Source organism: Somniosus microcephalus, unplaced genomic scaffold (assembly GCF_052327205.1).
Source record: "Somniosus microcephalus isolate GS21.2 unplaced genomic scaffold, FLI_Smic_1.0 unresolved_chr3, whole genome shotgun sequence".
Lineage (NCBI taxonomy): Eukaryota > Metazoa > Chordata > Chondrichthyes > Squaliformes > Somniosidae > Somniosus > Somniosus microcephalus.
Window position 1 is genome coordinate 47,374,650 of NW_028225181.1, and position 26,593 is coordinate 47,401,242.

General features: G+C 54.1%; 1 protein-coding gene across 1 annotated transcript in view; it reads right to left on the minus strand.

Moving 5' to 3' along the window:
- The window catches only part of LOC147091404 (protein FAM131B-like), a 131,416-nt gene that overhangs the window by 73,048 nt on the left and 31,775 nt on the right, over positions 1-26,593 (minus strand). Inside the window, exon 2 of the mRNA XM_085976589.1 lies at positions 22,794-22,903. Coding sequence (XP_085832715.1) covers positions 22,794-22,903 — 110 coding nt within the window. The remainder of the gene's footprint in view (positions 1-22,793; positions 22,904-26,593) is intronic.

Consider the following 26,593-nt stretch of genomic DNA (forward strand, 5'->3'; position numbering starts at 1 on the left):
ATCACAGTTTGGGGGGTGAGGAAATCGCAGTTTGGTGGTTGAGGTGATCACAGTTTGGGGAGTGAGGAGATCACAGTTTGGGGAGTGAGGAGATCACAGTTAGTCGGGTAAGGAGATCACAGTTTGGTGGGGTGAGGAGATCACAGTTTCGGGGGGTGAAGAGATCACAGTTTGGGGAGTGAGGTGATCACAGTTTGGGGGGTGAGGAAATCACAGTTTGGCGGATGAGGTGATCACAGTTTGGCGGATGAGGTGATCACAGTTTGGGGAGTGAGGTGATCACAGTTTGGGGGGTGATGTGATCACAGTTTGGGGGGTGAGGTGATCACAGTTTGAGGGGTGCGGTCTTCACAGTTTGGGGGATGAGGTGATCAAAGTTTGGGGGTGAGGGGATCATAATTTGGGGGGTGAGGAGTCCCACAGTTTGGGGGGATGAAGAGATCACAGTTTGCGGGTGAGGAGATCATAGTTTGGGGGGTGAGGAGATCACAGTTTGGGGGGGTGAGGTGATCGCAGTTTGGGGGATGAGGTGATCACAGTTTTGGGGGTGAAGAGATCACAGACTGGGGTGTGAGCAGATCACAGTTTGGGGGTGAGGAGATCACAGTTTGGAGCTTGAAGAGATCACAGTTTGGAGCTTGCGGAGATCACAGTTTGGGGAGTGAGCTATTAACAGTTCTGGGGGTGAGGAGATTACAGTTTGGGGAGTGAGGACATCACAGTTTGGGGGTGAGGAGTCCCACAGTTTGGCGGGGTGAGGAGTCTCACAGTTTGGGAGGTGAGGAGTCTCCCAGTTTGGGGAGTGAGGAGTCCCACAGTTTGGGGGTGAGGAGTTCCACAGTTTGGGGGGGTGAGGAGTTCCACAGTCTGGTGGGTGAGGAGTCCCACAGTCTGGTGGGTGAGGAGTACCACAGTTTGGGGAGTGAGGTGTCCCACATTTTGGGGAGTGAGGAGATGACGGCTTGGGGGGTGAGGAGTTCACAGTTTGGGGGGTGAGGTGATCACAGTTAGCGGGGTGTGAGGAGTTCACAGTTTGGGGGGTGAGGTGATCACAGTTTGCGGGGTGAAGTGAACACAGTTTGGTGGGTGAATGATCACAGTTTGCGGGGTGAGGTGATCACAGTTTGGTGGGTGAATGATCACAGTTTGCGGGGTGAGGTGATCACAGTTTGGGGGGTGAAGTGAACACAGTTTGGTGGGTGAATGATCATAGTTTGCAGGGTGAGGTGATCACAGTTTGGGCTGAGCAGATTGCAGTTAGTGGGGTAAGGAGATCACAGTTTGTGGGGTTGAGGTGATCACAGTTTGGGGGGTGAGGAGATCACAGTTTGGGGGGTGAGGAGATCACAGTTTGGGGGGTGAGGAGATCACAGTTTGGGGGGTGAGGAGATCACAGTTTGGTGGTTGAGGTGATCAAAGTTTGGGGGGTGAGGAGATCAAAGTTTGGGGGGTGAGGAGATCACAGTTTGGGGGCTGAGGAGATCACAGTTTGGGGAGTGAGCTATTAACAGTTCTGGGGGTGAGGAGATTACAGTTTGGGGAGTGAGGAGATTATATTTTGGGTGGTGAGGATTCTCCCAGTTTGGGGGTGAGGAGCCCCACAGTTTTGGGGGGTGAGGAGTTCCACAGTTTGGGGCGTGAGGAGTTCCACAGTTTGGGGGGTGAGGTGTCCCACAGTTTGGGGGTGAGGAGTCCCATAGTGTGGGGTGTGAGGTGTCCCACAGTTTGGGGAGTGAGGAGATCACGGTTTGGGGCGTGAGGTGTCCCACAGTTTGGGGAGTGAGGAGATCACGGTTTGGGGCGTGAGGTGTCCCACAGTTTGGGGAGTGAGGAGATCACGGTTTGGGGAGTGAGGTGATCACAGTTTGGGGGGTGAGGAGATAACAGTTTGGGGGGTGAGATGAGCACAGTTTGATGGTGAGGGGATCACAGTTTGGTGGGGGCTGAGGTGATCACAGTTTGGGGTTGAGGAGTCCCACAGTCTGGTAGGTGAGGAGTCCCACAGTTTGGGGGGGTGAGGAGATCACAGTTTGGGGGGTGAAGAGATCACAGTTTGGGGGGTGAGAAGATCACAGTTTGGGGGGTGAGGAGATCACAGTTTGGGGGGTGAGGAGATCACAGTTTGGAGGGTGAGGAGACCACAGTTCGGGGGGTGAGGAGATCACAGTTTGGGGGGGGTGAGGAGATCACAGTTTGGGGGGTGAAGAGATCACAGTTTGGGGAGTCATGACACCACAGTTTGTGGGGTGAGGAGATCACAGTTTGGGGGGTGAGAAGATCACAGTTTGGGGGGTGAGAAGATCACAGTTTGGGGGGTGAGAAGATCACAGTTAGGGGGTCAGGTGATCACAGTTTGTGGGGTGAGGAGATCACAGTTTGGGGGGTGAGCAGATCACAGTTTGGGGGGTCAGGTGATCAAAGTTTGGGGGGTGAGGAGATCAAATTTTGTGGGGTGAGGAGATCACAGTTTGGGGGTGATGAGATCACAGTTTGGGGGGTGAGGTGATCACAGTTTGGGGAGTGAGGTGATCACAGTTTGGGGGGTGAGGATATCACAGTTTGGGGGATGAGGAGATCACAGTTTGGGGAGTGAGGTGATCACAGTTTGGGGGTGAGGAAATCACAGTTTGGGGGTTGAGGAGGTCACAGTTTGGGGGTGGGGTGATCACAGTTTGGGGGGTGAGGTGATCACTATTTGGGGGGTGAAGAGATCACAGTTTGGGGGGAGAGGAGAACACAGTTTGGGGGGATGAAGAGATCACAATTGCGGGTGAGGATATCAAAGTTTGGGGGGTGAGGAGATCACAGTTTGTGGGGGGTGAGGTGATCACAGTTTGGGGGGTGAGGTGATCACAGTTTGGGGGGTGAGGAGATCACAGTTTTGGGGGTGATGAGATTACAGTTTGGGGGATGAGCAGATCACAGTTTGGGGGTGAGGTGATCACAGTTTTGGGGGTGAGGTGATCACAGTTTGGGGGGTGAGGAGATCACAGTTTTGGGGGTGATGAGATTACAGTTTGGGGGATGAGCAGATCACAGTTTGGGGGTGAGGTGCTCACAGTTTTGGGGGTGAGGTGCTCACAGTTTTGGGGGTGAGGTGCTCACAGTTTTGGGCGGTGAGGTGATCACAGTTTGTGGGGTGAGGAGATCACAGTTTGGGGGGTGAGGAGATCACAGTTTGGGGGGTGAGGAGATCACAGTTTGCGGGGTGAGGTGACCACAGTTTGGGGGGTGAGGAGATCAAAGTTTGTGGGGTGAGGAGATCACAGTTTGGGGGATGAGGTCATCACAATTTGGGGAGTGAGGAGATCGCAGTTTTTGGGATGAGGAGGTCACAGTTTTGGGGGTGAGGTGATCACGGTTTGGGGGGTGAGGAGATCACAGTTTGGGTGATGAGGTGTTTACGGTTTTGGGTGTGAGGTGATCACAGTTTGGGGGATGAGGTGATCACAGTTTGGGAGGTGAGGAGATCACAGTTTGCGGGGTGAGGTGACCACAGTTTGGGGGGTGAGGAGATCAAAGTTTGTGGGGTGAGGAGATCACAGTTTGGGGGATGAGGTCATCACAGTTTGGGAGGTGAGGAGATCACAGTTTGCGGGGTGAGGTGACCACAGTTTGGGGGGTGAGGAGATCAAAGTTTGTGGGGTGAGGTGATCACAGTTTGGGTGATGAGGTGATCACAGTTTTGGGGGTGAGGAGATCAAAGTTTGGGGGATGAGGTGATCACAGTTTGGGAGGTGAGGAGATCACAGTTTGCGGGGGGAGGTGATCACATTTTGGGGTTGAGGAGATCACAGTTTGGGGGTGAGGAGATCACAGTTTGGTGGATGAGGTCATCACAAATTGGCGAGTGAGGTGATCACTTTTTGGGGATGAGGTGATCACAGTTAGGAGGCGAGGAGATCACAGTTTGCGGGGTGAGGAGATCACAGTTTGCGGGGTGAGGAGATTATATTTTGGGTGGTGAGGAGATCACAGTTTGCAGGGTGAGGAGATTATATTTTGGGTGGTGAGGAGATCACAGTTTGCGGGGTGCGGAGATCACAGTTTGGGGGGTGAGGAGATTATATTTTGGGTGGTGAGGAGATCACAGTTTGCGGGGTGAGGAGATCACAGTTTGTGGGGTGAGGTGATCACAGTTTGCGGGGTGAGGTGATCACAGTTGGTGGGGTGAAGAGATCACAGTTTGGGGTGTGAGCAGATCACAGTTTGGGGGTGAGGAGATCACAGTTTGGAGCTTGAGGAGATTACAGTTTGGGCGTGAGGAGATCACAGTTTGGGGGTGAGGAGATCACAGTTTGGGGGTGAGGAGATCACAGTTTGGAGCTTGAGGAGATCACAGTTTGGGCGTGAGGAGATCACAGTTTGGGGGTGAGGAGATCACAGTTTGGGGGATGAGGAGATCACTGTTTGGGGCGTGAGCTATTAACAGTTCTGGGGGTGAGGAGATTATAGTTTGGGGAGTGAGGACATCACAGTTTGGGGGTGAGGAGTCCCACAGTTTGGAGGGGTGAAGAGTCTCACAGTTTGGAAGTTGAGGAGTCTCCCAGTTTGGGGAGTGAGGAGTCCCGCAGTTTGGGGGTGAGGAGTTCCACAGTTTGGGGGGGTGAGGAGTTCCACAGTCTGGTGGGTGAGGAGTCCCACAGTCTGGTGGGTGAGGAGTCCCACAGTCTGGTGGGTGAGGAGTCCCACAGTTTGGGGGTGAGGAGTTCCACAGTGTGGGGTGTGAGGTGATCACAGTTTGGGGGCTGAGGTGATCACAGTTTGGGGTGTGAGGTGGTCACAGTTTGGGGGGTGAGGTGATCAAAGTTTGGGGGGTGAAGTGAACACAGTTTGATGGGTGAATGATCACAGTTTGGGGGATGAGGTAATCACAGTTTGGGAGGTGAGGTGATCACAGTTTGGGGGTGAGGAAATCACAGTTTGGGGGATGAGGTGATCACAGTTTGGGGAGTGAGGTGATCACAATTTGGGGGGTGAGGTGATCACAGTTTGGGGGGTGAGGAGAACACAGTTTGGGGGATGAGGTGATCAAAGATTGGGGGTGAGGTGATCATAGTTTGGCGGTGAGGTGATCACAGTTTGGGAGATGAGGAGATCACAGTTTGGGGGGGTGAGGTGATTGCAGTTTGGGGGATGAGGTGATCACAGTTTGGGGGGTGAGGGGATCACAGTTTGGTGGGTGAGGAGATCACAATTTTGGGGGTGAAGAGATCACAGACTGGGGTGTGAGCAGATCAGTTTGGGGGTGAGGAGATCACAGTTTGGAGCTTGAGGAGATCACAGTTTGGGGAGTGAGGAGATCACAGTTTGGGGGATGAGGAGGTCACAGTTTGGGGAGTGAGCTATTAACAGTTCTGGGCGTGAGGAGATTATAGTTTGGGGAGTGAGGACATCACAGTTTGGGGGTGAGAAGTCCCACAGTTTGGGGGGGTGAGGAGTCTCACAGTTTGGGAGTTGAGGAGTCTCCCAGTTTGGGGAGTGAGGAGACCCACAGTTTGGGGGTGAGGAGCCCCACAGTTTTGGGGGGTGAGGAGTCCCACAGTCTGGTGGGTGAGGAGTCCCACAGTCTGGTGGGTGAGGAGTTCCACAGTGTGGGGTGTGAGGTGTCCCACAGCTTGGGGAGCGAGGAGATCACGGTTTGAGGGGTGAGGAGATCACAGTTTGGTGGCGTGTTAGGAGTTCACAGTTTGGTGGGTGAATGATCACAGTTTGGGGGGTGAGGTGATCACAGTTTGGGAGATGAGGTGATCACAGTTTTGGGGGTGAGGTGATCACAGTTTGGGGGGTGAGGAGGTCACAGCTTTGGGGGTGAGGAGATCACAGTTTGGGGGATGAGCAGATCACAGATTGGGTGATGAGGTGATCACAGTTTGGGGAGTGAGGAGATCACAGTTTGGGGGGTGAGGTGATCACAGTTTGGGGGTGAGGAGTCCCACAGTTTGGGGGGGGGTGAGGAGTCTCACAGTTTGGGAGGTGAGGAGTCTCCCAGTTTGGGGAGTGAGGAGTCCCACAGTTTGGGGCGTGAGGAATCCCACAGTTTTGGGGGGTGAGGAGTTCCACAGTCTGGTGGGTGAGGAGTCCCACAGTCTGGTGGGTGAGGAGTCCCACAGTCTGGTGGGTGAGGAGTCCCACAGTCTGGTGGGTGAGGAGTCCCACAGTCTGGTGGGTGAGGAGTCCCACAGTTTTGGGGTGAGGAGGTCACAGTTTGGGGGGTGAGGTGATCACAGTTTGAGGGGTGCCGTCTTCACAGTTTGGCGGATGAGGTGATCAAAGTTTGGGGGTGAGGAGATCATAATTTGGGGGGTGAGGAGTCCCACAGTTTGGGGGGGATGAAGAGATCACAGTTTGCGGGTGAGGAGATCATAGTATGGGGGGGTGAGGAGATCACAGTTTGGGAGGGTGAGGTGATCGCAGTTTGGGGGATGAGGTGATCACAGTTTGGGGGTGAGGAGATCACAGTTTTGTGGGTGAAGAGATCACAGACTGGGGTGTGAGCAGATCACAGTTTGGGGGTGAGGAGATCACAGTTTGGAGCTTGAGGAGATCACAGTTTGGAGCTTGCGGAGGTCACATTTTGGGGAGTGAGGAGATCACAGTTTGGGGGATGAGGAGATCACAGTTTGGGGAGTGAGCTGTTAACAGTTCTGGGGGTGAGGAGATCACAGTTTGCGGGGTGAGGAGATCACAGTTTGCGGGGTGAGGAGATCACAGTTTGCGGGGTGAGGTGATGACAGTTTGGGGGGTGAGGAGATTATATTTTGGGTGGTGAGGAGATCACTGTTTGCAGGGTGAGGAGATCTCAGTTTGCGGGGTGAGGTGATCACAATTGGTGGGGTGAAGAGATTACAGTTTGGGGCGTGAGCAGATCACAGTTTGGGAGGTGAGGAGTCTCCCAGTTTGGGGAGTGAGGAGTCCCACAGTTTGGAGCGTGAGGAGTCCCACAGTTTTGGGGGGGTGAGGAGTCCCACAGTCTGGTGGGTGAGGAGTCCCACAGTTTTGGGGTGAGGAGGTCACAGTTTGGGAGCTCAGGTGATCACAGTTTGGGGGGTGAGGTGATCACAGTTTCGGGGGGTGAAGAGATCACAGTTTGGCGGATGAGGTGATCACAGTTTGGGGAGTGAGGTGATCACAGTTTGGGGAGTGAGGTGATCACAGTTTGGGGGGTGAGGTGATCACAGTTTGGGGGGTGAGGTGATCACAGTTTGGGGGGTGAGGAAATCACAGTTTGGCGGATGAGGTGATCACAGTTTGGGGAGTGAGGTGATCACAGTTTGGGGAGTGAGGTGATCACAGTTTGGGGGGTGAGGAAATCACAGTTTGGCGGATGAGGTGATCACAGTTTGGGGAGTGAGGTGATCACAGTTTGGGGGGTGAGGTGATCACAGTTTGGGGGGTGAGGTGATCAAAGTTTGAGGGGTGCCGTCTTCACAGTTTGGGGGATGAGGTGATCAAAGTTTGGGGGTGAGGAGATCATAATTTGGGGGGTGAGGAGTCCCACAGTTTGGGGGGGATGAAGAGATCACATTTTGCGGGGTGAGGAGATCACAGTTTGGGGGGTGAGGAGATCACAGTTTGCGGGGTGAGGTGATGACAGTTTGGGGGGTGAGGTGATCACAATTGGTGGGGTGAAGAGATCACATTTTGCGGGGTGAGCAGATCACAGTTTGGGGGTGAGGAGTCCCACAGTTTTGGGGGGTGAGGAGTTCCACAGTTTGGTGGGTGAGGAGTCCCACAGTCTGGTGGGTGAGGAGTCCCACAGTCTGGTGGGTGAGGAGTCCCACAGTCTGGTGGGTGAGGAGTCCCACAGTCTGGTGGGTGAGGAGTCCCACAGTCTGGTGGGTGAGGAGTCCCACAGTCTGGTGGGTGAGGAGTCCCACAGTCTGGTGGGTGAGGAGTCCCACAGTTTTGGGGTGAGGAGGTCACAGTTTGGGGGGTGAGGTGATCACAGTTTGAGGGGTGCCGTCTTCACAGTTTGGGGGATGAGGTGATCAAAGATTGGGGGTGAGGAGATCATAATTTGGGGGGTGAGGAGTCCCACAGTTTGGGGGGATGAAGAGATCACAGTTTGCGGGTGAGGAGATCATAGTATGGGGGGGTGAGGAGATCACAGTTTGGGGGGGTGAGGTGATCGCAGTTTGGGGGATGAGGTGATCACAGTTTGGGGGTGAGGAGATCACAGTTTTGTGGGTGAAGAGATCACAGACTGGGGTGTGAGCAGATCACAGTTTGGGGGTGAGGATATCACAGTTTGGAGCTTGAGGAGATCACAGTTTGGAGCTTGCGGAGATCACATTTTGGGGAGTGAGGAGATCACAGTTTGGGGGATGAGGAGATCACAGTTTGGGGAGTGAGCTATTAACAGTTCTGGGGGTGAGGAGATAACAGTTTGGGGAGTGAGGAGATTACAGTTTGGGGAGTGAGTACATCACAGTTTGGGGGTGAGGAGTCCCACAGTTTGGGGGTGAGGAGTCTCACAGTTTGGGAGGTGAGGAATCTCCCAGTTTGGGGAGTGAGGAGCCCCACAGTTTGGGGGTGAGGAGTTCCACAGTTTGCGGGGTGAGGATTTCCACAGTCTGGTGGGTGAGGAGTCCCACAGTCTGGTGGGTGAGGAGTCCCACATTTTGGGGAGTGAGGTGTCCCACATTTTGGGGAGTGAGGAGATGACGGCTTGGGGGGTGAGGAGATCACAGTTTGGTGGGGTGTGAGGAGTTCACAGTTTGGGGGGTGAGGAGATCACAGTTTGCGGGTGAGGAGATCACAGTTTGGGGGGTGAGGAGATCACAGTTTGGGGGGTGAGGAGATCACAGTTTGCGGGTGAGGAGATCACAGTTTGGGGGGTGAGGAGATCACAGTTTGGGGGGTGAGGAGATCACAGTTTGGGGGGTGAGGAGATCACAGTTTGGGGGGTGAGGAGATCACAGTTTGGGGGGGGTGAGGTGATCACAGTTTGGGGGGTGAGGTGATCACAGTTTGGGGGGTGAGGAGATCACAGTTTGGGGGGGGTGAGCTGATCACAGTTTGGGGGATGAGGAGATCACAGTTTGGGGGGGGTGAGGTGATCACAGTTTGGGGGATGAGGTGATCACAGTTTGGGGGGTGAGGAGATCACAGTTTTGGGGGTGAGGAGATCACAGTTTGGGTGATGAGGTGATCACAGTTTTGGGGGTGAGGTGATCACAGTTTGCAGGGTGAGGAGATCACAGTTTGCGGGGTGAGGAGATCACAATTTGCGGGGTGAGGAGATCACAGTTTGCGGGGTGAGGTGATGACAGTTTGGGGGGTGAGGAGATTATATTTTGGGTGGTGAGGAGATCACTGTTTGCAGGGTGAGGAGATCTCAGTTTGCGGGGTGAGGTGATCACAATTGGTGGGGTGAAGAGATTACAGTTTGGGGCGTGAGCAGATCACAGTTTGGGAGGTGAGGAGTCTCCCAGTTTGGGGAGTGAGGAGTCCCACAGTTTGGGGCGTGAGGAGTCCCACAGTTTTGGGGGGGTGAGGAGTCCCACAGTCTGGTGGGTGAGGAGTCCCACAGTTTTGGGGTGAGGAGGTCACATTTTGGGAGCTCAGGTGATCACAGTTTGGGGGGTGAGGTGATCACAGTTTCGGGGGGTGAAGAGATCACAGTTTGGCGGATGAGGTGATCACAGTTTGGGGAGTGAGGTGATCACAGTTTGGGGAGTGAGGTGATCACAGTTTGGGGGGTGAGGTGATCACAGTTTGGGGGGTGAGGAAATCACAGTTTGGCGGATGAGGTGATCACAGTTTGGGGAGTGAGGTGATCACAGTTTGGGGAGTGAGGTGATCACAGTTTGGGGGGTGAGGTGATCACAGTTTGGGGGGTGAGGTGATCACAGTTTGGGGGGTGAGGAAATCACAGTTTGGCGGATGAGGTGATCACAGTTTGGCGGATGAGGTGATCACAGTTTGGGGAGTGAGGTGATCACAGTTTGGGGGGTGAGGAAATCACAGTTTGGCGGATGAGGTGATCACAGTTTGGGGAGTGAGGTGATCACAGTTTGGGGGGTGAGGTGATCACAGTTTGGGGGGTGAGGTGATCAAAGTTTGAGGGGTGCCGTCTTCACAGTTTGGGGGATGAGGTGATCAAAGTTTGGGGGTGAGGAGATCATAATTTGGGGGGTGAGGAGTCCCACAGTTTGGGGGGGATGAAGAGATCACATTTTGCGGGGTGAGGAGATCACAGTTTGGGGGGTGAGGAGATCACAGTTTGCGGGGTGAGGTGATGACAGTTTGGGGGGTGAGGTGATCACAATTGGTGGGGTGAAGAGATCACAGTTTGGGGCGTGAGCAGATCACAGTTTGGGGGTGAGGAGTCCCACAGTTTGGGGGGGGTGAGGTGATCACAGTTTGGGGGGTGAGGAGTCTCCCAGTTTGGGGAGTGAGGAGTCCCACAGTTTGGGGCGTGAGGAGTCCCACAGTTTTGGGGGGTGAGGAGTCCCACAGTCTGGTGGGTGAGGAGTCCCACAGTCTGGTGGGTGAGGAGTCCCACAGTCTGGTGGGTGAGGAGTCCCACAGTCTGGTGGGTGAGGAGTCCCACAGTCTGGTGGGTGAGGAGTCCCACAGTTTTGGGGTGAGGAGGTCACAGTTTGTGGGGTGAGGAGGTCACAGTTTGGGGGGTGAGGTGATCACAGTTTGAGGGGCGCCCTCTTCACAGTTTGGGGGATGAGGTGATCAAAGTTTGGGGGTGAGGAGATCATAATTTGGGGGATGAGGAGTCCCACAGTTTGGGGGGATGAAGAGATCACAGTTTGCGGGTGAGGAGATCATAGTTTGGGGGGTGAGGAGATCACAGTTTGCGGGGGTGAGGTGATCGCAGTTTGGGGGATGAGGTGATCACAGTTTGGGGGTGAGGAGATCACAGTTTTGTGGGTGAAGAGATCACAGACTGGGGTGTGAGCAGATCACAGTTTGGGGGTGAGGAGATCACAGTTTGGAGCTTGAGGAGATCACAGTTTGGAGCCTGCGGAGATCACATTTTGGGGAGTGAGGAGATCACAGTTTGGGGGATGAGGAGATCACAGTTTGGGGAGTGAGCTATTAACAGTTCTGGGGGTGAGGAGGTAACAGTTTGGGGAGTGAGGAGATTACAGTTTGGGGAGTGAGGACATCACAGTTTGGGGGTGAGGAGTCCCACAGTTTGGGGGGTGAGGAGTCTCACAGTTTGGGAGGTGAGGAGTCTCACAGTTTGGGGAGTGAGGAGCCCCACAGTTTGGGGGTGAGGAGTTCCACAGTTTGGGGGGTGAGGATTTCCAAAGTCTGGTGGGTGAGGAGTCCCACAGTCTGGTGGGTGAGGAGTCCCACATTTTGGGGAGTGAGGTGTCCCACATTTTGGGGTGTGAGGAGATCACGGTTTGGGGGGTGAGGAGATCACAGTTTGGTGGGGTGTGAGGAGTTCACAGTTTGGGGGGTGAGGTGATCACAGTTTGCGGGGTGAGGTGATCACAGTTTGGGCTGTGAGGCGATCACAGTTTGCGGGGTGAGGTGATCACAGTTTGGGTGGTGAAGTGAACACAGTTTGGTGGGTGAATGATCACAGTTTGCGGGGTGAGGTGATCACAGTTTGAGCTGAGGAGATTGCACTTAGTGGGGTAAGGAGATCACAGTTTCGGGGGGTGAGTAGATCACAGTTTGGGGAGTGAGGTGATCACAGTTTGGGGAGTGAGGTGATCACAGTTTGGGGGGTGAGGTCTTCACAGTTTGGGGGGTGAGGTGATCACAGTTTGCGGGGTGAGGTGATCACAGTTTGGGGGGTGAGGTGATCACAGTTTGAGGGGTGAGGTCTTCACAGTTTGGGGGGTGAGGTGATCCAAGTTTGGGGGGTGAGGTGATCACTGTTTGGGGGGTGAGGAGATCACAGATTGGGGGGTGAGGAGATCACAGATTGGGGGGTGAGCAGAACACAGTTTGGGGGATGAGGTGATCAAAGTTTGGGGGTGAGGTGATCACAGTTTGGGGGTGAGGTGATCACAGTTTGGGGGTGAGGAGTCCCACAGTTTGGGGGGTGAGGAGTCTCCCAGTTTGGGGAGTGAGGAGTCCCACAGTTTGGGAGGTGAGGAGTCTCCCAGTCTGGTGGGTGAGGAGTCCCACAGTCTGGTGGGTGAGGAGTCCCACAGTCTGGTGGGTGAGGAGTCCAACGTTTTGGGGAGTGAGGTGTCCCACATTTTGGGGAGTGAGGAGATCACGGTTTGGGGGGTGAGGAGATCACAGTTTGGTGGGGTGTGAGGAGTTCACAGTTTGGGGGGTGAGGTGATCACAGTTTGCGGGGTGAGGTGATCACAGTTTGGGCTGTGAGGTGATCACAGTTTGCGGGGTGAGGTGATCACAGTTTGGGTGGTGAAGTGAACACAGTTTGGTGGGTGAATGATCACAGTTTGCGGGGTGAGGTGATCACAGTTTGAGCTGAGGAGATTGCACTTAGTGGGGTAAGGGGATCACAGTTTTGGGGGGTGAGTAGATCACAGTTTGGGGGGTGAGGGGATCACAGTTTGGGGGGTGAGGGGATCACATATTGGGGGGTGAGGAGATCACAGTTTTGGGGGTGAGGTCTTCACAGTTTGGGGGATGAGCAGATCACAGTTTAGGTGATGAGGTGATCACAGTTTTGGGGATGAGGTGATCACAGTTTGGGGGTGAGGTGATCACAGTTTGGGGATTGAGGAGATCACAGTTTTTGGGATGAGGAGATCACAGTTTTGGGGGTGAGGAGATCACAGTTTGTGGGGTGAGGAAATCACAGTTTGGGTGATGAGGAGTTTACGGTTTTGGGTGTGAGGTGATCACAGTTTGGGGGATGAGGTGATCACAGTTTGGGAGTTGAGGAGATCACAGTTTGCGGGGTGAGGTGACCACAGTTTGGGGGGTGAGGAGATCAAAGTTTGTGGGGTGAGGAGATCACAGTTTGGGGGATGAGGTCATCACAATTTGGGGAGTGAGGAGATCGCAGTTTTTGGGATGAGGAGGTCACAGTTTTGGGGGTGAGGTGATCACGGTTTGGGGGGTGAGGAGATCACAGTTTGGGTGATGAGGTGATCACAGTTTTGGGGGTGAGGTGATCACAGTTTGGGTGATGAGGTGATCACAGTTTTGGGGGTGAGGAGATCAAAGTTTGGGGGATGAGGTGATCACAGTTTGGGAGGTGAGGAGATCACAGTTTGCGGGGGGAGGTGATCACATTTTGGGGTTGAGGAGATCACAGTTTGGGGGTGAGGAGATCACAGTTTGGTGGATGAGGTCATCACAAATTGGCGAGTGAGGTGATCACTTTTTGGGGATGAGGTGATCACAGTTAGGAGGCGAGGAGATCACAGTTTGCGGGGTGAGGAGATCACAGTTTGCGGGGTGAGGAGATTATATTTTGGGTGGTGAGGAGATCACAGTTTGCAGGGTGAGGAGATTATATTTTGGGTGGTGAGGAGATCACAGTTTGCGGGGTGCGGAGATCACAGTTTGGGGGGTGAGGAGATTATATTTTGGGTGGTGAGGAGATCACAGTTTGCGGGGTGAGGAGATCACAGTTTGTGGGGTGAGGTGATCACAGTTTGCGGGGTGAGGTGATCACAGTTGGTGGGGTGAAGAGATCACAGTTTGGGGTGTGAGCAGATCACAGTTTGGGGGTGAGGAGATCACAGTTTGGAGCTTGAGGAGATCACAGTTTGGGCGTGAGGAGATCACAGTTTGGGGGTGAGGAGATCACAGTTTGGGGGTGAGGAGATCACAGTTTGGGGGTGAGGAGATCACAGTTTGGAGCTTGAGGAGATCACAGTTTGGGCGTGAGGAGATCACAGTTTGGGGGTGAGGAGATCACAGTTTGGGGGATGAGGAGATCACTGTTTGGGGCGTGAGCTATTAACAGTTCTGGGGGTGAGGAGATTATAGTTTGGGGAGTGAGGACATCACAGTTTGGGGGTGAGGAGTCCCACAGTTTGGAGGGGTGAAGAGTCTCACAGTTTGGAAGTTGAGGAGTCTCCCAGTTTGGGGAGTGAGGAGTCCCACAGTTTGGGGGTGAGGAGTTCCACAGTTTGGGGGGGTGAGGAGTCCCACAGTCTGGTGGGTGAGGAGTCCCACAGTCTGGTGGGTGAGGAGTCCCACAGTCTGGTGGGTGAGGAGTCCCACAGTTTGGGGGTGAGGAGTTCCACAGTGTGGGGTGTGAGGTGATCACAGTTTGGGGGGTGAGGTGATCACAGTTTGGGGGGTGAGGTGATCACAGTTTGGGGGGTGAGGTGATCAAAGTTTGGGGGGTGAGGTGATCAAAGTTTGGGGGGTGAAGTGAACACAGTTTGATGGGTGAATGATCACAGTTTGGGGGATGAGGTAATCACAGTTTGGGAGGTGAGGTGATCACAGTTTGGGGGTGAGGAAATCACAGTTTGGGGGATGAGGTGATCACAGTTTGGGGAGTGAGGTGATCACAATTTGGGGGGTGAGGTGATCACAGTTTGGGGGGTGAGGAGAACACAGTTTGGGGGATGAGGTGATCAAAGATTGGGGGGTGAGGTGATCATAGTTTGGCGGTGAGGTGATCACAGTTTGGGAGATGAGGAGATCACAGTTTGGGGGGGTGAGGTGATTGCAGTTTGGGGGATGAGGTGATCACAGTTTGGGGGGTGAGGGGATCACAGTTTGGTGGGTGAGGAGATCACAGTTTTGGGGGTGAAGAGATCACAGACTGGGGTGTGAGCAGATCAGTTTGGGGGTGAGGAGATCACAGTTTGGAGCTTGAGGAGATCACAGTTTGGGGAGTGAGGAGATCACAGTTTGGGGGATGAGGAGGTCACAGTTTGGGGAGTGAGCTATTAACAGTTCTGGGCGTGAGGAGATTATAGTTTGGGGAGTGAGGACATCACAGTTTGGGGGTGAGAAGTCCCACAGTTTGGGGGGGTGAGGAGTCTCACAGTTTGGGGAGTGAGGAGACCCACAGTTTGGGGGTGAGGAGCCCCACAGTTTTGGGGGGTGAGGAGTCCCACAGTCTGGTGGGTGAGGAGTTCCACAGTGTGGGGTGTGAGGTGTCCCACAGCTTGGGGAGCGAGGAGATCACGGTTTGAGGGGTGAGGAGATCACAGTTTGGTGGCGTGTTAGGAGTTCACAGTTTGGTGGGTGAATGATCACAGTTTGGGGGGTGAGGTGATCACAGTTTGGGAGATGAGGTGATCACAGTTTTGGGGGTGAGGTGATCACAGTTTGGGGGGTGAGGAGGTCACAGCTTTGGGGGTGAGGAGATCACAGTTTGGGGGATGAGCAGATCACAGATTGGGTGATGAGGTGATCACAGTTTGGGGAGTGAGGAGATCACAGTTTGTGGGGTGAGGTGATCACAGTTTGGGGGTGAGGAGTCCCACAGTTTGGGGGGGGGTGAGGAGTCTCACAGTTTGGGAGGTGAGGAGTCTCCCAGGTTGGGGAGTGAGGAGTCCCACAGTTTGGGGCGTGAGGAATCCCACAGTTTTGGGGGGTGAGGAGTCCCACAGTCTGGTGGGTGAGGAGTCCCACAGTCTGGTGGGTGAGGAGTCCCACAGTCTGGTGGGTGAGGAGTCCCACAGTCTGGTGGGTGAGGAGTCCCACAGTCTGGTGGGTGAGGAGTCCCACAGTCTGGTGGGTGAGGAGTCCCACAGTTTTGGGGTGAGGAGGTCACAGTTTGGGGTGTGAGGTGATCACAGTTTGAGGGGTGCCGTCTTCACAGTTTGGGGGATGAGGTGATCAAAGTTTGGGGGTGAGGAGATCATAATTTGGGGGGTGAGGAGTCCCACAGTTTGGGGGGATGAAGAGATCACAGTTTGCGGGTGAGGAGATCATAGTATGGGGGGGTGAGGAGATCACAGTTTGGGGGATGAGGTGATCGCAGTTTGGGGGATGAGGTGATCACAGTTTGGGGGTGAGGAGATCACAGTTTTGTGGGTGAAGAGATCACAGACTGGGGTGTGAGCAGATCACAGTTTGGGGGTGAGGAGATCACAGTTTGGAGCTTGAGGAGATCACAGTTTGGAGCTTGCGGAGATCACATTTTGGGGAGTGAGGAGATCACAGTTTGGGGGATGAGGAGATCACAGTTTGGGGAGTGAGCTATTAACAGTTCTGGGGGTGAGGAGATAACAGTTTGGGGAGTGAGGAGATTACAGTTTGGGGAGTGAGGACATCACAGTTTGGGGGGTGAGGAGTCCCACAGTTTGGGGGTGAGGAGTCTCACAGTTTGGGAGGTGAGGAATCTCCCAGTTTGGGGAGTGAGGAGCCCCACAGTTTGGAGGTGAGGAGTTCCACAGTTTGGGGGTGAGGATTTCCACAGTCTGGTGGGTGAGGAGTCCCACAGTCTGGTGGGTGAGGAGTCCCACAGTCTGGTGGGTGAGGAGTCCCACATTTTGGGGAGTGAGGTGTCCCACATTTTGGGGAGTGAGGAGATGACGGCTTGGGGGGTGAGGAGATCACAGTTTGGTGGGGTGTGAGGAGTTCACAGTTTGGGGGGTGAGGTGATCACACTTTGCGGGGTGAGGTGATCACAGTTTGGGCTGTGAGGTGATCACAGTTTGCGGGGTGAGGTGATCACAGTTTGGGTGGTGAAGTGAACACAGTTTGGTGGGTGAATGATCACAGTTTGCGGGGTGAGGTGATCACAGTTTGAGCTGAGGAGATTGCATTTAGTGGGGTAAGGAGATCACAGTTTCGGGGGGTGAGTAGATCACAGTTTGGGGAGTGAGGTGATCACAGTTTGAGCTGAGGAGATTGCACTTAGTGGGGTAAGTAGATCACAGTTTCGGGGGGTGAGTAGATCACAGTTTGGGGAGTGAGGTGATCACAGTTTGGGGAGTGAGGTGATCACAGTTTGGGGGGTGAGGTCTTCACAGTTTGGGGGGTGAGGTGATCACAGTTTGCGGGGTGAGGTGATCACAGTTTGGGGGGTGAGGTCTTCACAGTTTGGGGGGTGAGGTGATCACAGTTTGCGGGGTGAGGTGATCACAGTTTGGGGGGTGAGGTGATCACAGTTTGAGGGGTGAGGTCTTCACAGTTTGGGGGGTGAGGTGATCAAAGTTTGGGGGGTGAGGTGATCACAGTTTGGGGTGTGAGGAGATCACAGATTGGGGGGTGAGCAGAACACAGTTTGGGGGATGAGGTGATCAAAGTTTGGGGGTGAGGTGATCACAGTTTGGGGGTGAGGTGATCACAGTTTGGGAGGTGAGGTGATCATAATTTGGGGGGTGAGGAGTCACACAGTTTGGGGGGATGAAGAGATCACAGTTTGTGGGTGAGGAGATCATAGTTTGGGGGGTGAGGAGATCACAGTTTGGGGGGGTGAGGTGATCACAGTTTGGGGGTGAGGAGTTCACAGTTTTGTGGGTGAAGAGATCACAGACTGGGGTGTGAGCAGATCACAGTTTGGGGGTGAGGAGATCACAGTTTGGGGGTGAGGAGATCACAGTTTGGAGCTTGAGGAGATCACAGTTTGGAGCTTGCGGAGATACAGTTTGGGGAGCGAGGAGATCACAGTTTGGGGAGTGAGGACATCACAGTTTGGGGGTGAGGAGTCCCACAGTTTGGGGGGTGAGGAGTCTCACAGTTTGGGAGGTGAGGAGTCTCCCAGTTTGGGGAGTGAGGTGTCCCACAGTTTGGGGGTGAGGAGTTCCACAGTTTGAGGGGTGAGGATTTCCACAGTCTGGTGGGTGAGGAGTCCCACAGTCTGGTGGGTGAGGAGTCCCACATTTTGGGGAGTGAGGTGTCCCACATTTTGGGGAGTGAGGAGATCACGGTTTGGAGGGTGAGGAGATCACAGTTTGGTGGGGTGTGAGGAGTTCACAGTTTGGGGGGTGAGGTGATCACAGTTTGCGGGGTGAGGTGATCACAGTTTGGGTGGTGAAGTGAACACAGTTTGAGGGGCGAGGTCTTCACAGTTTGGGGGGTGAGGTGATCACTGTTTGGGGGGTGAGGAGATCACAGATTGGGGGGTGAGCAGAACACAGTTTGGGGGATGAGGTGATCAAAGTTTGGGGGTGAGGTGATCACAGTTTGGGGGTGAGGTGATCACAGTTTGGGAGGTGAGGTGATCATAATTTGGGGGGTGAGGAGTCCCACAGTTTGGGGGGATGTAGAGATCACAGTTTGCGGGTGAGTAGATCACAGTTTGGGGAGTGAGGTGATCACAGTTTGCGGGGTGAGGTGATCACAGTTTGGGGGGTGAGGTGATCACAGTTTGAGGGGTGAGGTCTTCACAGTTTGGGGGGTGAGGTGATCACTGTTTGGGGGGTGAGGAGATCACAGATTGGGGGGTGAGCAGAACACAGTTTGGGGGATGAGGTGATCAAAGTTTGGGGGTGAGGTGATCACAGTTTGGGGGTGAGGTGATCACAGTTTGGGAGGTGAGGTGATCATAATTTGGGGGGTGAGGAGTCCCACAGTTTGGGGGGATGTAGAGATCACAGTTTGCGGGTGAGGAGATCATAGTTTGGGGGGTGAGGAGATCACAGTTTGGGGGGGTGAGGTGATCGCAGTTTGGGGGATGAGGTGATCACAGTTTGGGGGGTGAGGTGATCACATATTGGGGGTTGGGATATCACAGTTTTGGGGGTGAGGTCTTCACAGTTTAGGGGGTGAGCAGATCACAGTTTTGGGGTGAGGAGATCACAGTTTGGGAGGTGAGGAGATCACAGTTTGCGGGGTGAGGAGATCACAGTTTGGGGGGTGAGGAGATCACAGTTTGGGGGGTGAGGAGATTATATTTTTGGTGGTGAGGAGATCACAGTTTGGGAGGTGAGGAGATCGCAGTTTGCGGGGTGAGGAGATCACAGTTTGCGGGGTGAGGAGATCACAGTTTGCGGGGTGAGGAGATCACAGTTTGGGGGGTGAGGAGATTATATTTTGGGTGGTGAGGAGATCACATTTTGTGGGGTGAGGTGATCACAGTTGGTGGGGTGAGGAGATCACCGTTTGCGGGGTGAGGAGATTATATTTTGGGTGGTGAGGAGATCACAGTTCGCGGGGTGAGGAGATCACAGTTTCGGGGGTGAGGAGATTATATTTTGGGTGGTGAGGAGATCACAGTTCGCGGGGTGAGGAGATCACAGTTTGTGGGGTGAGGTGATCGCAGTTTGTGGGGTGAGGAGATTATATTTTGGGTGGTGAGGAGATCACAGTTTGCGGGGTGAGGAGATCACAGTTTGTGGGGTGAGGAGATCACAGTTTCGGGGGTGAGGAGATTATATTTTGGGTGCTGAGGAGATCACAGTTTGTGGGGTGAGGTGATCACAGTTTGTGGGGTGAGGTGATCACAGTTTTTGGGGTGAGGAGATTATATTTTGGGGGGTGAGGAGATCACAGTTTGCGGGGTGAGGAGATCACAGTTTGTGGGGTGAGGTGATCACAGTTTGGGGCGTGAGCAGATCACAGTTTGGGGGTGAGGAGATCACAGTTTGGAGCTTGAGGAGATCACAGTTTGGGCGTGAGGAGATCACAGTTTGGGGGTGAGGAGATCACAGTTTGGGCGTGAGGAGATCACAGTTTGGGGGTGAGGAGATCACAGTTTGGGGGTTGAGGAGATCACTGTTTGGGGCGTGAGCTATTAACAGTTCTGGGGGTGAGGAGATTATAGTTTGGGGAGTGAGGACATCACAGTTTGGGGGTGAGGAGTCCCACAGTTTGGAGGGGTGAGGAGTCCCACAGTTTGGGGGTGAGGAGTTCCACAGTTTGGGGGGGTGAGGAGTTTCACAGTCTGGTGGGTGAGGAGTCCCACAGTTTGGGGGTGAGGAGTCCCACAGTGTGGGGTGTGAGGTGATCACAGTTTGGGGGATGAGGTAATCACAGTTTGGGAGGTGAGGTGATCACAGTTTGGGGGTGAGGAAATCACAGTTTGGGGGATGAGGTGATCACAGTTTGGGGAGTGAGGTGATCACAATTTGGGGGGTGAGGTGATCACAGTTTGGGGGGTGAGGAGAACAGAGTTTGGGGGATGAGGTGATCAAAGATTGGGGGTGAGGTGATCATAGTTTGGGGGTGAGGTGATCACAGTTTGGGAGATGAGGAGATCACAGTTTGGGGGGGTGAGGTGATTGCAGTTTGGGGGATGAGGTGATCACAGTTTGGGGGGTGAGGGGATCACAGTTTGGTGGGTGAGGAGATCACAATTTTGGGGGTGAAGAGATCACAGACTGGGGTGTGAGCAGATCAGTTTGGGGGTGAGGAGATCACAGTTTGGAGCTTGAGGAGATCACAGTTTGGGGAGTGAGGAGATCACAGTTTGGGGGATGAGGAGGTCACAGTTTGGGGAGTGAGCTATTAACAGTTCTGGGCGTGAGGAGTTTATAGTTTGGGGAGTGAGGACATCACAGTTTGGGGGTGAGAAGTCCCACAGTTTGGGGGGGTGAGGAGTCTCACAGTTTGGGAGCTGAGGAGTCTCCCAGTTTGGGGAGTGAGGAGACCCACAGTTTGGGGGTGAGGAGCCCCACAGTTTTGGGGGGTGAGGAGTTCCACAGTTTGGGGGGTGAGGAGTCCCACAGTCTGGTGGGTGAGGAGTCCCACAGTCTGGTGGGTGAGGAGTCCCACAGTCTGGTGGGTGAGGAGTTCCACAGTGTGGGGTGTGAGGTGTCCCACAGCTTGGGGAGCGAGGAGATCACGGTTTGAGGGGTGAGGAGGTCACAGTTTGGTGGCGTGTTAGGAGTTCACAGTTTGGTGGGTGAATGATCACAGTTTGGGGGGTGAGGTGATCACAGTTTGGGGGGTGAGGAGGTCACAGCTTTGGGGGTGAGGAGATCACAGTTTGGGGGATGAGCAGATCACAGATTGGGTGATGAGGTGATCACAGTTTGGGGAGTGAGGAGATCACAGTTTGGGGGGTGAGGAGATCACAGTTTGGGGGATGAGGAGATCACAGTTTTGGGGGTGAGGAGATCACAGTTTGGGGGGTGAGGAGATCACAGTTTGCGGGGTGAGGAGATCACAGTTTGGGGGGTGAGGAGATCACAGTTTGGGGAGTGAGTAGATCACAGTTTGGGGGTGAGGTGATCACAGTTTGGGGAGTGAGTAGATCACAGTTTGTGGGGTGAGGTGAGCACAGTTTGGGGAGTGAGGAGATCAGAGTTTTTGGGTTGAGGAGATCACAGTTTGGGGGGTGAGGAGATCACAGTTTGGGGGGTGAGGTGATCACAGTTTGGGGGGTGAGCTGATCACAGTTTGGGGGGTGAGTTGATCAAAGTTTGGGGGGTTAGGTGATAGAAACATAGAAACATAGAAGATAGGAGCAGGAGTAGGCCATTCGGCCCTTCGAGCCTGCTCCGCCATTCAACGAGATCATGGCTGTTCATCCAAACCCTAGCACCCGGTCCCTACACCGACAGCCATCCCACCCAAGCCCTATACCCGTAACCCCACGTATTTAATCCCCCCTAACACTAAGGGCCAATTTTTTTTATCATGGCCAATCAACCTAACCCGCACATCTTTGGACTGTGGGAGGAAACTGGAGCACCCGGAGAAAACCCACGCAAACACGGGGAGAATGTGCAAACTCCACACAGACAGTCACCCGAGGCTGGATTTGAACCCGGGTCCCTGGCGCTGTGAGGCAACAGTGCTAACCACTATGCCACCGTGCTGCCCTGATCACAGTTTGGGGGGTGAGGAGATCACAGTTTGGGGGTGAGGTGATCACAGTTTGGGGGGTGAGGAGATCACAGTTTTGGGGGTGAGGAGATCAGTTTGGGGTGAGGAAATCACAGTTTGGGTGATGAGTTTACAGTTTGGGGGGTGAGGAGATCACTGTTTGGGGGGTGAGTTGATCACAGTTTGGGGTTGAGCTGATCACAGTTTGGGGAATGAGGAGATCACAGTTTGGGGGGTGAGTTGATCACAGTTTGGGGGGTGAGTTGATCACAGTTTGGGGGGTGAGTTGATCACAGTTTGGGGGGTGAGTTGATCACTGTTTGGGGGGTGAGGAGATCACAGTTTGGGGGGTGAGGAGATCACAGTTTGGGGGGTGAGGAGATCACAGTTTGGGGGGTGAGGAGATCACAGTTTGGGGGGTGAGGAGATCACAGTTTGGAGGGTGAGGAGATCACAGTTTGGGGGGTGAGGAGATCACAGTTTGGGGGGTGCGGAGAGCACAGTTTGGGGGTGAGGAGATCACAGTTTGGGGGGTGAGGAGATCACAGTTTGGGGGTGAGGAGATCACAGTTTGGGGGGTGAGGAGATCACAGTTTGGGGGGTGAGGAGACAAAAGTTTGGGGGTTGAGGAGATCACAGTTTGGGGGGTGAGGTGATCACAGTTTGGGGTTGAGCTGATCACAGTTTGGGGAATGAGGAGATCACAGTTTGGGGGGTGAGTTGATCACAGTTTGCGGGGTGAGGTGATCACAGTTTGGGGGGTGAGTTGATCACCGTTTGGGGGGTGAGGAGATCACAGTTTGGGGGGTGAGGAGATCACAGTTTGGGGGGTGAGGAGATCACAGTTTGGGGGGTGAGGTGATCACAGTTTGGGGGGTGAGGTGATCACAGTTTGGGGTTGAGCTGATCACAGTTTGGGGAATGAGGAGATCACAGTTTGGGGGGTGAGTTGATCACAGTTTGCGGGGTGAGGTGATCACAGTTTGGGGGGTGAGTTGATCACCGTTTGGGGGGTGAGGAGATCACAGTTTGGGGGGTGAGGAGATCACAGTTTGGGGGGTGAGGTGATCACAGTTTGCGGGGTGAGGAAGGAGTGTGTGGGACGGGAGACTTGAAGCCTCTGAAAGCCAGACCCTGTCTCTCTGAACCCCATCGAACGTTCTGTGAACCTCTGTGAGGAAGAGCTTGCTGGATGAATGTACCTCGGTGGAAGATTGGTGAGTGGTGCTTCCTTGCAGCGAGTTGGCGCTGTCCAGGTTAACAGTCTCTAGCTCCTTCGATTCCTTCCAGTCCACAGGAACGGACTCCGCCGCTAATGGAAGGGGAGCTCAGGTTAGACTCGCGACCAGAGTAGACACAAGAAGTTAGATAAGAGGAACAATAAGCAATGCTAAAGCTCCCCCGACTGAGTCCCATCAAACAATTAGAGACCCCCAGTCTCTCCATCTCCAGTCCACTTTTTTTATTCGTTCCTAGGATGTGGGTGTCGCTGCGAAGGCCAGAATTTATCGCCCATTCCTAATTGCCCTTGAGAAGGTGGTGGGGAGCCGCCTCCTTCAACTGCAGAGCGCAGTTCAGAGCCAACCACATTGCTGAGAGTCTGGAGTCACATATAGGCCAGACCAGGTAAGGAAGGGAGATTTCCTTCCCGAAAGGACATTCGTGAACCAGAAGGGTTTTCACGGCAATCCGATAGTTTCATGGTACTCGCTTATATGATATCAATTAATTCCACATCTGCCGTGGTGGGATTTGAACTCATGTCTCTGGATCATTAGTCCAGGCCTCTGGATTACTGGTCCAGTAACACAACCACTGTGTTACCATCTCACAGGCTCCAGGCTCCAGGCTCCAGACTCTAGTCTCTAGTCTCTAGTCTCTAGTCTCTAGTCTCTAGTCTCTAGTCTCTAGTCTCTAGTCTCTAGTCTCTAGTCTCTAGTCTCTAGTCTCTAGTCTCTAGTCTCTAGTCTCCAGACTCCAGACTCTAGACTCTAGACTCTAGACTCTAGACTCCAGTCACCAGACTACAGTCTCCCGTCTCCAGACTCCAGTCTCCAGTCTCCAGTCTCCCGTCTCCAGACTCCAGTCTCCAGACTCCAGACTCCAGTCTCCAGACTCCAGTCTCCAGACTCCAGTCTCCAGACTCCAGTCTAGTCTCCAGCCTCCAGTCTAGTCTGCAGTCTCCAGTCTCCAGTCCCGTCTAGTCTCCAGTCTCCAGTCTAGTCTCCAGTCTCCAGTCTCCAGTCTCCAGACTCCAGTCTCGTCTCCAGTCTCCAGTCTCCAGTCCTCAGTCTCCAGTCTAGTCTCCAGTCTCCAGTCTAGTCTCCAGTCTCCAGTCTAGTCTCCAGTCTCTAGTCTCCAGTCTCCAGTCTCCAGTCTAGTCTCCAGTCTCCAGTCTAGTCTCCAGTCTCGTCTCCAGTCTAGTCTCCAGTCTCCAGTCTCCAGACTCCAGTCTCCAGACTCCAGACTTCAGTCTAGTCTCCAGTCTAGTCTGCAGTCTCCAGTCTCCAGTCCCCAGTCTCCAGACTAGTCTCCAGTCTAGTCTCCAGTCTAGTCTCCAGACTCCAGACTCCAGTCTAGTCTCCAGTCTAGTCTCCAGTCTAGTCTCCAGTCTAGTCTGCAGTCTCCAGTCTCCAGACTCCAGACTCCAGACCCCAGTCTCCAGACCCCAGTCTCCAGACTCCAGTCTCCAGACTAGTCTCCAGACTCCAGACTCCAGACTAGTCTCCAGACTAGTCTCCAGTCTAGTCTCCAGTCTAGTCTCCAGTCTCCAGACTCCAGACTCCAGACTAGTCTCCAGTCTAGTCTCCAGTCTAGTCTCCAGTCTAGTCTTCAGTCTCCAGTCCAGTCTCCAGTCTAGTCTGCAGTCTCCAGTCTCCAGTCCCCAGACTCCAGTCTCCAGTCTCCAGTCTCCAGTCTAGTGTCTCCAGACTCCAGACTCCAGTCTAGTCTCCAGTCTCCAGTCTCCAGACTCCAGACTCCAGTCTAGTCTCCAGTCTCCAGCCTAGTCTCCAGTCCCCAGTCTCCAGACTCCAGTCTCCAGGCTCCAGTCTCCAGTCTCCAGACTCCAGACTCCAGTCCAGTCTCCAGTCTACAGTCTCCAGTCTCCAGACTCCAGAGTCCAGTCTCCAGACTCCAGTCTCCAGACTCCAGTCTCCAGACTCCAGTCTCCAGTCTCCAGACTCCAGTCTCCAGACTCCAGTCTCCAGTCTCCAGTCTCCAGTCCCCAGACTCCAGTCTCCAGTCTCCAGTCTCCAGACTCCAGTCTAGTCTCCAGTCTAGTCTCCAGACTCCAGACTCCAGTCTCCAGTCTAGTCTCCAGTCTCCAGACTCCAGTCTCCAGTCTAGTCTCCAGTCTCCAGACTCCAGTCTCCAGTCTCCAGTCTCCAGTCTCCAGACTCCAGTCTCCAGTCTCCAGTCTCCAGACTCCAGTCTCCAGTCTCCAGTCTCCAGGCTCCAGTCTCCAGTCCAGTCTCCAGTTTCCAGTCTCCAGACTCCAGTCTCCAGTCTCCAGTCTCCAGACTCCAGTCTCCAGTCTCCAGTCTCCAGACTCCAGTCTCCAGTCTAGTCTCCAGTCTCCAGTCTCCAGACTCCAGTCTCCAGTCTCCAGGCTCCAGTCTCCAGTCCAGTCTCCAGTCTCCAGTCTCCAGTCCAGTCTCCAGTCTCCAGTCTCCAGACTCCAGTCTCCAGTCTCCAGTCTCCAGACTCCAGTCTCCAGTCTCCAGTCTCCAGTCTACAGTCCCCAGTCTCCAGACTCCAGTCTCCAGACTCCAGTCTCCAGTCTCCAGTCTCCAGACTCCAGTCTCCAGACTCCAGTCTCCAGTCTCCAGTCTCCAGAATCAAGTCTCCAGTCTCCAGAATCAAGTCTCCAGTCTCCAGTCTCCAGTCCCCAGTCTCCAGTCTCCAGACTCCAGACTCCAGTCTCCAGAATCAAGTCTCCAGTCTCCAGTCCCCAGACTCCAGTCTCCAGTCTCCAGTCTCCAGACTCCAGTCTCCAGTCTCCAGTCTCCAGACTCCAGAATCAAGTCTCCAGTCTCCAGTCTCCAGACTCCAGTCTCCAGTCTCCAGTCTCCAGTCCCCAGACTCCAGACTCCAGTCTCCAGTCTCCAGACTCCAGTCTCCAGTCTCCAGTCTCCAGACTCCAGTCTCCAGTCTCCAGACTCCAGTCTCCAGACTCCAGTCTAGTCTGCAGTCTCCAGTCTCCAGTCTCCAGACTCCAGTCTCCAGTCTCCAGACTCCAGTCTCCAGACTCCAGTCTCCAGAATCAAGTCTCCAGACTTCAGTCTCCAGTCTCCAGACTCCAGTCTCCAGACTCCAGTCTCCAGTCTCCAGACTCCAGTCTCCAGTCTCCAGACTCCAGGCTCCAGACTCCAGTCTCCAGACTCCAGTCTCCAGTCTCCAGTCTCCAGACTCCAGTCTCCAGACTAGTCTCCAGACTAGTCTCCAGTCTAGTCTCCAGTCTCCAGTCTCCAGACTAGTCTCCAGACGAGTCTCCAGACTAGTCTCCAGTCTAGTCTCCAGTCTAGTCTCCAGTCTCCAGACCAGTCCAGTCCAGTCCAGTCTACTCTCCAGTCTCCAGTCTCCAGTCTAGTCTGCAGTCTCCAGTCCCCAGTCTCCAGACTCCAGTCTCCAGTCTAGTCTCCAGTCTCCAGTCCCCAGTCTCCAGTCTCCAGTCTAGTCTCCAGTCTCCAGTCTCCAGACTCCAGTCTCCAGACTCCAGACTCCAGACTCCAGTCTAGTCTGCAGTCTCCAGTCCCCAGTCTCCAGTCTCCAGTCTCCAGACTCCAGTCTCCAGTCTCCAGTCTAGTCTCCAGTCTCCAGTCTCCAGACTCCAGTCTCCAGACTCCAGTCTCCAGTCTCCAGTCTCCAGTCTAGTCTCCAGTCTCCAGTCTCCAGTCTAGTCTCCAGTCTCCAGACTCCAGTCTCCAGTCTCCAGTCTCCAGTCCCCAGTCTCCAGTCTCCAGACTCCAGTCTCCAGACTCCAGTCTCCAGTCTCCAGTCT